The sequence below is a fragment of the Nicrophorus vespilloides genome, unplaced genomic scaffold (genome assembly GCF_001412225.1).
Source record: "Nicrophorus vespilloides isolate i.1.1-1 unplaced genomic scaffold, Nicve_v1.0, whole genome shotgun sequence".
Taxonomy (NCBI): Eukaryota; Metazoa; Arthropoda; class Insecta; order Coleoptera; family Silphidae; genus Nicrophorus; species Nicrophorus vespilloides.
Window position 1 is genome coordinate 1 of NW_017099888.1, and position 10848 is coordinate 10848.

A 10848-nucleotide genomic window follows, 5' to 3' on the forward strand; every position below is an offset into this window, starting at 1 on the left:
ATGCTTTCGGCACCGCGCATCGTGCACATTCCAGCATGATGGGATTATTAATACAAATTATAAATTCGTGCAAATTCATTAACTTGAAACGATTTCAGGTGACGGTTTCGATGTTCGCGCCGCCGGTTTCCTGCTGAAGAAGGAACTTCAATACTTCGCCAAAGCCTTGGACAATCCTGAAGCTCCGTTTTTGGCCATTCTTGGTGGTGCTAAAGTCGCAGACAAGATCCAACTGATCGAAAACCTTCTCGATAAGGTCAACGAGATGATCATCGGCGGAGGAATGAGCTACACCTTCTTGAAGGAATCCAGAGGAATGAAGGTAATATAGAGTTTAATTTTTTACAGAATAACAAAACGGATGACTTGTGGTTTAATATTTTATTGCCGCAATTTCACTATTGACAGAGGGTTAAAGTACACATTGAATTTAAGCGCAGCCCAGCTTTAAGTTGAGACCGCTGAAGACCAGCGCGAAGATCACCGCGTAAACGCAAATGAGAAACCAGAGATGCTTCAAATCGTTTCTGTTCAACGTCGAACCGCGACAACAAGAAACGACCTCGTCTCGTCTATTTTCTTGGGCTTCGCCTAAGCGAAACACCAGATTCGAATCCAGAGGCTCCACGGTGGCGGTATCTCTGTAGGCGAAGCTCTGCAGATTGGGAAACGTCACCGTTTCGATGGTGTGCGTGATCACTTCTTCGTTCTTCATCTCCGCGACACCGGTGAGCACCAACTCGGTTGCGGACCACTGCTTCTTCGTATCGCACGTCGGTCCAAAGTACTGCGCGAAACTCCTCACGCTCACCACACCTCTGATCGTGGCCACGTGCTTGATGCTGTGCGAAATCGCCGCGTACTTCGTCTTGCACACGTCCAGCATCTCGATCAAATCTTCCGTCTGCTGCTGCTGCTTAACCACCGGCGGAATATCCTGTATCTGCTTGATCACCTGATCCATCTCCAAGCAAAACTTCTTCGTCTCTTCGCCCAACTGCTTCTCCAGATCCTCGATGTTCTTTTTCGCCGCCAACTTATCGACGACGCACTCCTCGTCAATCTCCAACAGACTCGTCGCGACTTCGGCGTCGCGCTTGAATCGACGCGACACCTTCGCGTCGACAGCCTTATTGTCGGTCAACGCTTTCGGCGGCCTCTTCACCTCCAACCACAGACCGACATCGTTTCGCATCCCCTTCGCGTCCAACACTTGCCCGGCCGTCTGCGGCCTCTCCGGCAAAGCGTACGACAACTTATCCAACCCCTTTATCGACTTCACCTTCTCCATCTTCCTTCTGCTGCTCTTCGGCTCGAGCTTGATCTTCGGCTCTTGCGGTTTAATCTCGTACTCCATTCTCTTGCGACGCTCGGCCTTGTGCTGCGTCACAAACTGCTCCAGATCCCTGTTGTTCCACGCATTATCGTCCTTTCGCTCCTCCTCCTCATCATCCTCCACCTTCCTAATCTCCACATCCGGACCCTTCCTCTTGTACTCGTAATGGAACTCCTGCCGTATCTTATGTATCTTCTCTTTAGACCCCGAATTCACCGTCAAATCTTTGGCGAAGTGCCTGTACTGCTTCGAATCGCTGCTCTTGTTCTTGGCGTTTTCGTAATCCACGATAGCCGGATTCTTGATGAACGTGTAGTTTTTGCTCTTGCGCTCCTCCTGGTCCTTCGCCTTGTTCTCGAGATCACCGATCGAGGGATTCTCAAGGGATTGCCATTTGCTCAAGATGCGCTTCGCCACCTCATCCGCTGCCTTCTTCTTCGGCTCCTCTTGGTGGTGTTGGTGATGCTGATGCTGCTTCGGCGCACCCTTACTTTCCAGCAGATTCAGGGACGTGCTCTTCGGAGTGCTTTTGGCTGGAATCGAGTGCTTCGACGAGATCTGCGTCGAAGCTTTAGGATCGCGCTTCTTGTGTTTAGGCTGAACTCTCTCATCGATCTCCTGATCAGATTGCAAGTGACTCGCGACGGTCGTCGTCGTCGTGCTCGTCAATTCCATGTCGATCTTCGACGAATTCACTTCCTTCTCCAACTTATTGATCGCTTTCATCGTCGGCGTCGATTTTCGTTGCTCTTCGTTAGCAAATGGAACAATCTTCGCTTTCGTCTTCTTCGGACTGCTCTTTTTCCTTGTGGACGGACCTGGAAACATCGGATCGACGACATTCGCCTTATCCGGATTCACGATGAACGAAATCAATTGCTGATTATCACTCTTCTTTCCGTTCACCGTGGATCGAGGACTCGTCGATTTTTTCGACTGAAAAATCATCAATTTTACAATAGCGAAGAATCAATTAAACAAATATATATATTACTGATCTTTCGTAGCTCATCATCTTCTGCACGAGCATCGTCCCTTTAGCACCTTCCTCCGGTTTAGACACCTTACTGCTTTGTGCAACATCCATGGACATCTTTCTTCCTTTGATGGTTTCCACCACGTTCCTGGGAATTTCGTTGGGAATTGTCAGGGTCATTATCGTTGCCGGCTCTGTGTTGCCGTTCTTGCTTGCACTCGAATCCACATCGAAGATGTACGGTTTGAGGAAATCCCCGGCTTTCGTTGCGTCCGTGAAGATACATTTCTGCTTCCTCTCGACATCTTTCAGTTTAGTCGCTGAAGCTTTAAACATTAAAGTTTAAATTATAAAAATCACAGTGTTATCACTGTTAAAAATACCTTTGTACAAGTTATTAGGAAGATGCGGTGAAATATCCTTATCGAATTGTACCAGAACCGGCATCACGACGTAACTCCTTTTGATGTTCGGTGGATCGAGCATGTACTTCTTCAGGCGTTTCCTACCTTCCTTCGAGGCGAGATTCCTGTACGATCGGTAATCGTTCAGCTCGATGATGTTGCTGCTGTTCTTCTGCACGTCGAGCGCCTCGCTTTGCACCTGCTTCGGATCCTCCTCCTCGGGGATGTCGTCGATGGCGAAACGACTACTCCTTATCGGACGCGACAGATTTCGACGCTTGTGACGTTGCTTCCTGCCGCTCTTGTGCGACGACTGCGCGTTCACGTTGATCAACATCTCCAAAGCTTTAAAATCGTCGTTCACCAGCTTGTACAGAAGACTCTCTTCCACTTCGGGGTCCACCTGGAAGATGTTGTCTTTGCGCGGATACTCTGCATTCAACGGTTCCAAATCCTGCAATTGAATCCAATTAAATTGATTGGGAAATTGTAAAAGAAAACTTTATACCTTCAAAGTGACATCATCCAAGATTGTACTTGCAGCGAACGGTGAATTCTGCTTGAGCTCGTACCTCGGCTGCTTCTGGGTGTGCATGATCACGCTCACAGGCTCATCGTTGCGTTCCGTGACCATCCTTACGCTATTGTTAACTGAAGAAGAAAACGTTTTTCTTTAACACCAAACTATGCATTTCTTATCGACCAACCGTCGTGAGGTTTTCCTTTAGGTTCGTGGAAGTTCTCCCTCGCAAACTTCCTCGTCAACTTCGTGTTCCTCGGCGAGGGCAACCTCTTCGACGAGGTGCTCGTCAGACGGCCGTCGCTGCTCTCCACGCTGATCTTCGGCCCGAACCAGTGGAAATCGTTGAACCTCTCATTGCCATAACACTCCGCCACCTGCTGCCCCTTCTTCACCATCAACTCTCGCTGCTTCTTCGCGTTCAACCATCTCCTTCGCTTCTGCGACGCGAACTCCCTGCGCAACAACTTCAGCTGCTCCTCGCAGGACGCCTTCTCCGCAGCGGTCAGCGATTTAGCGCGAAGCTTCTTGTAACTCTCGCGAATCTTCTGCATCACCGATCTCTCCTTCCTCATGCAACAACTTGAATAGGCAAAAAAAACCCTTTAGATCATACAATCGAATTACAAATCGAAACTCACTCGATGCTGGTGAAGTTATCGCGCTTCGAGCTCGTCGTGTAAAACGATATAGTAGATTCTGTCTTCTTCTGCTGCTGCTGCTGACTCTTCGCAGCGTTACCGTTGAAAATCTTCTGCGCCTTCTTCACAGCTTCCTGCGCATCCTTAGAAGCCTCCACCGCTTCTTTCAATAAACTTCGCTCCTGCGGTTTGTACTCGATAACCGCCAACAACTTCGATATCGAATCGAATCGAATAAACAAGATTTATAAAAACGAACACTTCGACGACACTTACCGGATCATCGTCATCGGATTTCTCCTCGATCTGCATCCTCTTCGCCGTGTACTTTTGATTCTCCAACTCGTAAACGCAATTCCTCACTTTCAGACTGATATTGTCCAGACGCTCGATGCTGTGCCTGAGGATTTCGCTCATGTCGTTGGTGAATCTAGTGAGCGTGTGATTCGCAGTTTTGCTGTACTGTTTGTAAGCGGCTATCGATTCGTTCTTCCTAATCTGAAAATTACATTTTCAATACGACTAAATAAGAAAAAGAGAGAAAATAATTACCGTCTTGCAATCTTCGTTCACTTTACAATTTTCCATTTTCTCTCTCTGAATTGGTGTTTTTTTTCGATATTTTTCTTTCTTAAATTGAATTTCTTTTCGTCGCCTTTAGAATTTGTGTTCAAAACCAGAGAAACATCGTGTCGCGATGACCATCACCAATCGCACGCAATTACGCTCGTGTTCGTTATTTTTTTTCTTTCCAATTGAAAATTAGTCGTGTACTGAATTTGGATTTTGACGAGTGAAAAGTCACATTTCGAAACGAGTCGACTTGATCAAGTTTTGCGAGTGTTTATAATAACTTTCCATGCTTTTGTTTCTTCGCAGATTGGTGATTCTTTGTACGACGCCGAAGGTGCTAAGATCGTGCAGAAGCTTCTGGACAAGGCGAAGGCCAACAACGTGAAGATCCATTTACCTGTGGACTTTAAAACGGCCGATAAATTCGATGAAAACGCGACGGTAAGTGAAATTTAAGAGTTTCATCAATTTCATCATTTTCATTCAACAGGTTGGTGAGGCCGAAGTTGAAACTGGAATTGCCGATGGAACAATGGGATTGGATATTGGACCGAAGAGCATTGAACTGTTCAAAGAACCCATCGCCAGGGCCAAAGTCATCGTTTGGAATGGGTCAGTATAGTAATTACAATTTAAACTTTACTTACGAAATGAGATGGTTTTTTTTCCAAATTGAAGACCCGCCGGTGTCTTCGAATTTGAGAACTTCTCGAAAGGCACCAGAGGTTTAATGGACGGAGTTGTGGACGCGACCAAGAGAGGGTGCGTCACCATCATCGGAGGTGGAGACACAGCCACCTGCGCAGCGAAATGGGGCACAGAAGACAAAGTCTCCCATGTCTCTACAGGAGGTGGCGCCAGTTTGGAGTTGTTGGAAGGTATGGATTATCTTTTGGTTTCAATTAATCTCCTAAATCCTTCAATTTACAGGTAAAGTTCTTCCTGGCGTAGCAGCTTTATCAGACGCATAATATATTATACTGTGTCCATATGATATTTAAAACTACCGATTTCCATAAAAATCGATAATCCTTAGTGTCTCTTTATTGTCTTTTTTTTTTAAACTTAATAAATTGTAATAATTTAAATATATTTTAGAACAATTTTTTTTTTCTAAAACGTCAAATGTCAACGTTTCAGAGGTCCTCAAAATGTTCCATTCATTCATTCATTTTTTTTTATCAGTCTTTAATTATATATTATTTTTTTTTTATTTAACAAAAGATATTTACAAACGTATCAACCAATAGATAAAATATATACAATTCCCTGTTTTCTCATTTCCACGTTGCAACCATCCACCAACAATTAATTTTTTTTTTATTAACAAGAGTTTCGTAACACAGCGTACAAGAAACTGACTAAATACACATTTGAGCTCATTATAAACAAAAATCGGGTATAAAAATCACCATAGAAATATCACTTAACTACAATTATTTACATTTAAAACAATCGACGGCACCGAAACAAAAGTTGCTGTTGTTGTAAATTAATGATTAATTTAAATTTTATTTGTAAAATAAATATACAAAAAATTTAAATTAATCATGAATCAAGTCTTGTCGCGGCACCTTTACGTATACAAATCTTAAGGCTAAATTATCATATGATTTAGGCACGGATTCTCTGAAAAAAAAGTTGTTTTCTTTTACATTTCCTTTTAGTATCTCAGTCATTTCTAAAATAATTTGTAATCAATTCGCCGCACCATCTTATAATAAAAACTAGTCAATTTTTATTGCTTCGCTGTAACTATAGTTGCATGTATCAAAACAACCAAAGTGTAAGTGTGGTTGCATGCATAAAAACATATATTTTCGATGCGCGATTAATCTACATACTTTTGGTAACTGTTATGGCAGGCTTTCAAAACGAAAGCTACGTGATGGATGATGTGACGGTGCGTGGAGGCACCATTAAACAGAGTGCAAGAAACCTTCCCGTTCTTTGACGTTCGCCAAAGATATCCGATTGTCGAAGAAGGGAACGCGATTCAGATTAGCTTTGGCCGTTTCCTTGCCAAATTTGAGGACGTACAGAGCCGCGACGAAGAACAGAGCGCCAATGAGGATTGTCTGGAGCGGCGTTAAAAGCACCGTCACGATGTAAAGGAATACGCGGATATTCGACGGTATTCCAATTTGATGCTGGAAAAAAAAAATAAGTGACAAATTCCAATTTGTTATTGGTGTTAAAACTCACGTATTCCAACCAGAACATAGGAAGGACAGTTTCGCTAAACTTGCTGATATCCTTACCGAAACCTGACATCTTGTGCATGATCAGATTTGATTGAGATCGTGCCACCTGCTCAAGAGGAACGCCCGAATACTGAAGATGAACAATGATTAAATTGATATAATCGTCTTGGTAATAATTTAGACTTACAGGCTCTGCGATTACGAAGGATTCATGAAGACTTTCATTTGGTGTTAGACCGGTCACATAATGCTTGATGATGTCGTCGCCGTGCAGGAAATGCGGAAAGCTGGCAGCCAGAGGAACTTCTGTGTATACAAAAGAAGAATAATTAGAATTCGAATCAAAATAATTGGAGTTTTAAAACTAACGGAAGAAGCAAGCGGAGAGATCTGTTAGTCCGTTCGGTAGACTGTATGTGCCCTTGTAGCAATCGTCTTCGGGAGGGTAAGTCCTGTTGAAGGTTGATGCAGGCACCACGTACCTATAGGCAGCCAAACCTTCACGAACAACGTCACCTGAAAAACGAAATATTTAAAGAAGTTCTAGTTATTTCAAATTCAAATTTAAACTCACTTTCGTAGTTCAATTCCATCACTTTGCAGATAGTTTTCCGCCAATAGCGGAGCACCGATTTCTTGGTCAGATATTGGCTGTAAGTAACTCCCTCTGTGGAATTGACTAATGTATCTTTGCACTTCTTGTAGTTGGGAAGGTATTCGGAACCGCTGAATTTGTCGATTAACGAGAACCTCTCGTGTCCCGATTCCGATCCGTAGTACATCGTCACGACGTCAGCAAAGTTCTCGTACACCTAATACAAATTAAACACTTTATTTGATTTAATTATTAATAAGTTATTAATTATTTACCCTGGACAAAACGCCGATATTGCTGACGGGAACCAAACTTGGGACGATTTCGTTCGCCAACTTCATGATCGGATCGGAGAAGTTCCAGAGGAAATCTCGAACGGTCACGTTGACGAAGACTTTAGAGCCCAGACGCAGTTTCAACATGTTCATAGCAAACTTCGTGAAAATCGGAGCGTCGTGTAAATAGGAAAGTATACTCTGAAAAGGAAATTGAAATTTTTTTTGTTTAGTTCGTGCATGGATTGTAGATGGCGCAACGATTAAGTTTGATTTACTTACGAGTAAAGGGTAGTTGGGAACTGTGATGTAATCATCTAGGTCGATGGTGTTGAGTTCGGGTAGGTATTCGGTCGTGTGGTTGGCAACGTAGGTGATGGTGCTGTTATCGTTGAACGTGACGTTGGTATGTCTGAGGTACTCCCTGAAAACAATTGAAATGAATAAACGAATAATTACGTTAGCAGTATTATTTACATGTAGACTATGGGACCTAAATCCACCACGTTCAGTTTCTCGTCGATTCCGGCGAACCATGCCTCCGTATTAGTGTAATTGAAGACGTGTGCTTTCAGATACAACAGTTCCGGTGGACTCTTCCACCAAATGTACGCAGGCAAACCTGTAGCAAGTTCAAATTAAAACGAATGCTAACGTAACGTGAAAAACTGTAACTCACTAGTGTGCATTCTGATTCTTTCATCTAGGATCAACGTGAACGGCGTCCAGATCAACAGGATCACCCCGAAGCAGGCGTAGATCAGCCCTTTTAACAGCAACGTCGGCGGACCTGAAAATTAAAAGCAAAAAAATGCATTCAGAATTCGGAAGAAAGCGAAAGTCGCGTGTATGTGTATGTGAAAAACTGCGGAGGACGCGCGAGTCGTCACGGATTTGCACATTGCGAACTTGAACTCATTGTGATCAAGAGCTCTTCGGGGGAGAATTGGCACGGTTTTTACAGTTTGCGTAACAGCGAAGAAGAAGAAGTAGAGAGAGAGAGAGGATAGGAACTATTAAGTACATGGTCTCACTACTATTTTGACCTGACTGACATCTATCATTGATTAGAACGTATTGGAATCGTTTTTGGGAAATGCAACCGCGTTCACATAACTATACAATAATTAATTTGCATTTAATATTAAATAAACAAACAAAAACAAAAATCTGATTTTACAAGAAATATTCATATAATTAAAGCCACCAGTTTTTTTTTTGTTCGTTTAAATTAGTCAAGCAAAGAACAAACTTAATGGGAAAGTTGTTTCACATTTAATTGCATACATGTTTTAAAATATATTCCTAGATTAAAAGGAAGAGAAAAAGAGTTATGGGTAATGTTTTCTCATATAAATGTCAACGGTATGCTAAAATATTGAGGAAAAGAACATATTCAGACATGTTTGTCATGTAATCATAATTATGTTTATTACTGACATTTGTAATACCTGTCAGATGTTTGACAACTGCTGAAATAAGTAACACCTATGAGAGGAATGTCACCTATGATAGATGTCATCTACAAAAACAAATTATAGTTGTCAGATAAGGATAGAGTAAATGTGACATCTGTCAAACAGTTCTTTTTCTGTTAAACAATTAATCGCGTATGCATGTGGCTACAGATGAAGACAATTAATTCTATTAACAGCCGGAGATGTTAGGAAACCGAAGATGTTAATTGGTATTCGGTGGAGGAGAGGAGGAGGAGGTACGTTCGTCGCGTGTTTATAGACGGTTTATCTCTCGTTTCGGGCGTATTATGATGGGCAATTATATCCAGAGGACAGTGATGATGATGAATGTCGTATTCTTCGCGCGCACTCGACTTCTGCACTTTGCAGCAGTCGAAGGATATGCGTCCCGCAAATGGGAATGCAAACAAAAGCGCATCGCAATCCGACAACGCCAAAAGTGGATTAGCCAGAGGGATCAAGCGAGCGTTTTATAAATCGTAGCACGTCGTTCACGTGAGCGCGCCTCACCTGAATTCGATTTAGAAACGTGCTGGATTTGCTGAAAAAAACCTTGAAAAGTTTTGAAACTTTCAGATAAACGTCAAATTGACGTACATTTGTAATAACTGTCAGATGTTTGACATCTGCTGAAAAAAATGATGAGATGAATGTCATCTATTGACGTTTCAAAAGATTTAGAGAAAAAATTCCTTAATTTTTGTTGTAGTTGTTAATAGATAAATTTGAATACTCACCGACTTTCTTCTTGGTGGTTAAATCCAAATTGGGGCCGTGCTTTATCACCATAATGAAGAGATCCTTCGCGCCTCGACCGGTGACGATCTGCAAATAAATATTGCATGAAAAAAAATAAAATGTAAATAAATCAACAGAACAAGACAATTATGAAGTTAATTAAAGCGCGGCGCACTAATTGTGCGGCAATCGAGTTGCATAATAAATACAGAAGTGGAAAAGTACGGACGAAGGGAGAGTAAACAAGCGACGTTGTTTGTTTGTTGTTGTTTTTTTCTCTTTTTTGCGGAATTCCTCATTGAAATGAAATACTACAATTTTCTGCAGAATTGGATCGGTCGAGGTTTGACGACGACGACGATTTGTTGCGACACGAACGTTGCGATTTCCATTTCGCGAATGGGAAGGAAAAATATAATAATTCAAGGTGAGTCTCAGGTGAGATAAGATGCATTAATTGAATGGTGATGTGCGTATGGAAATAATAATAATAATAACAAAAAAAAATATATAAATAGGAGGCGGCGGCGGCGACGTGCGTTGTTGCGCAATTGTGATGATTCCGAGGACGACGACCTCAAAAAAAAAAAACACAAACGCAACGTCTTCGCGAAAATTCGAAATTACCGCGTAATTTACCTGCGCTCTCAACACCATCTCTCGGCAATCACGGAAATAGATGATTACGTCCTTTCTGCGTGGTACGTGCGAAGGGATTCATCGTCCGACGACGAATTCCTTCCCACCGTCTCTCTCCGATTTAGGACAATGCTTTTGACCTCACGGTTCATCTTTGGCTCACATCCAATTTAACTTGATCGATTTCAACGCAACTCACAAACTCTTCGCAAACGCGTTCATCTTCAACTACACAATTTGACGTTTGTTTGAACGGATGACAGAAGTCAGATTTATTATACAAGGCCTACTTAGATACAAAAAAAATAGCATTGTGACAAGTGTTCTCTTTTTTTTCACTGGAATGTATGATTTAGAAAAAAAAAAACAGTTAATTATGAAAAGTATATGAAATTTGCAACATTTTATTACAAATTATCATTTATTTAAATTTAACATTTAAATCATTAACATTTAACAAGAAAAACAA

At 42.1% G+C, this 10848-nt stretch overlaps 3 protein-coding genes across 5 annotated transcripts; 1 reads left to right on the top strand and 2 right to left on the bottom strand.

The window, feature by feature from the left end:
- The first annotated feature begins 6 nt into the window (after positions 1–6).
- LOC108565971 (phosphoglycerate kinase-like) lies at positions 7–5542 on the top strand. The gene is made up of 6 exons (XM_017925657.1): positions 7–42; positions 99–322; positions 4757–4891; positions 4941–5062; positions 5129–5328; positions 5381–5542. The coding sequence occupies exons 1-6, from the start codon at positions 36–38 to the stop codon at positions 5419–5421; spliced, it is 729 nt and encodes a 242-aa protein (XP_017781146.1). The 5' UTR covers positions 7–35; the 3' UTR covers positions 5422–5542.
- Positions 1835–4750, bottom strand: LOC108565970. The gene is made up of 7 exons (XM_017925656.1): positions 4430–4750; positions 4154–4375; positions 3878–4089; positions 3424–3818; positions 3225–3367; positions 2696–3170; positions 1835–2638 (listed from the first exon to the last, which is right to left on the bottom strand). The coding sequence occupies exons 1-7, from the start codon at positions 4463–4465 to the stop codon at positions 2310–2312; spliced, it is 1812 nt and encodes a 603-aa protein (XP_017781145.1). The 5' UTR covers positions 4466–4750; the 3' UTR covers positions 1835–2309.
- Positions 5543–5992: 450 nt separating the features above from the next.
- On the bottom strand, positions 5993–10447 carry LOC108565972 (scavenger receptor class B member 1-like). Of its 3 annotated transcripts, none has more exons than XM_017925658.1 (11): positions 10380–10447; positions 9740–9827; positions 8204–8314; positions 8002–8146; positions 7807–7948; positions 7525–7725; positions 7229–7466; positions 7024–7170; positions 6842–6960; positions 6656–6784; positions 5993–6600 (listed from the first exon to the last, which is right to left on the bottom strand). In XM_017925658.1, exons 1-11 carry the CDS (start codon positions 10395–10397, stop codon positions 6370–6372), a joined length of 1569 nt encoding a protein of 522 aa, XP_017781147.1. In that variant the 5' UTR covers positions 10398–10447; the 3' UTR covers positions 5993–6369. The 3 variants fall into 3 exon arrangements, with proteins under 3 accessions (XP_017781147.1, XP_017781149.1, XP_017781148.1); XM_017925660.1 differs by lacking the exon at positions 10380–10447 and adding an exon at positions 9970–10125; XM_017925659.1 differs by lacking the exon at positions 10380–10447 and adding an exon at positions 9886–10125.
- Positions 10448–10848: the final 401 nt, after the last annotated feature.

Coding starts and splice junctions, on each gene's coding strand:
- LOC108565971 (XM_017925657.1), top strand. Junction 323..4,756: donor AGGAATCCAGAGGAATGAAG/GTAATATAGAGT, acceptor GTTTCTTCGCAG/ATTGGTGATTCTTTGTACGA. Junction 4,892..4,940: donor AATTCGATGAAAACGCGACG/GTAAGTGAAATT, acceptor TTCATTCAACAG/GTTGGTGAGGCCGAAGTTGA.
- LOC108565970 (XM_017925656.1), bottom strand. CDS start 4,465: ATGGAAAATTGTAAAGTGAACGAAGATTGCAAGACG. Junction 4,090..4,153: donor AATCCGATGACGATGATCCG/GTAAGTGTCGTC, acceptor TCGATATCGAAG/TTGTTGGCGGTTATCGAGTA. Junction 3,819..3,877: donor GATAACTTCACCAGCATCGA/GTGAGTTTCGAT, acceptor TGCCTATTCAAG/TTGTTGCATGAGGAAGGAGA.
- LOC108565972 (XM_017925658.1), bottom strand. Junction 8,315..9,739: donor AACCACCAAGAAGAAAGTCG/GTGAGTATTCAA, acceptor TTTAATTTTCAG/GTCCGCCGACGTTGCTGTTA. Junction 6,961..7,023: donor TCTCTCCGCTTGCTTCTTCC/GTTAGTTTTAAA, acceptor TTGTATACACAG/AAGTTCCTCTGGCTGCCAGC.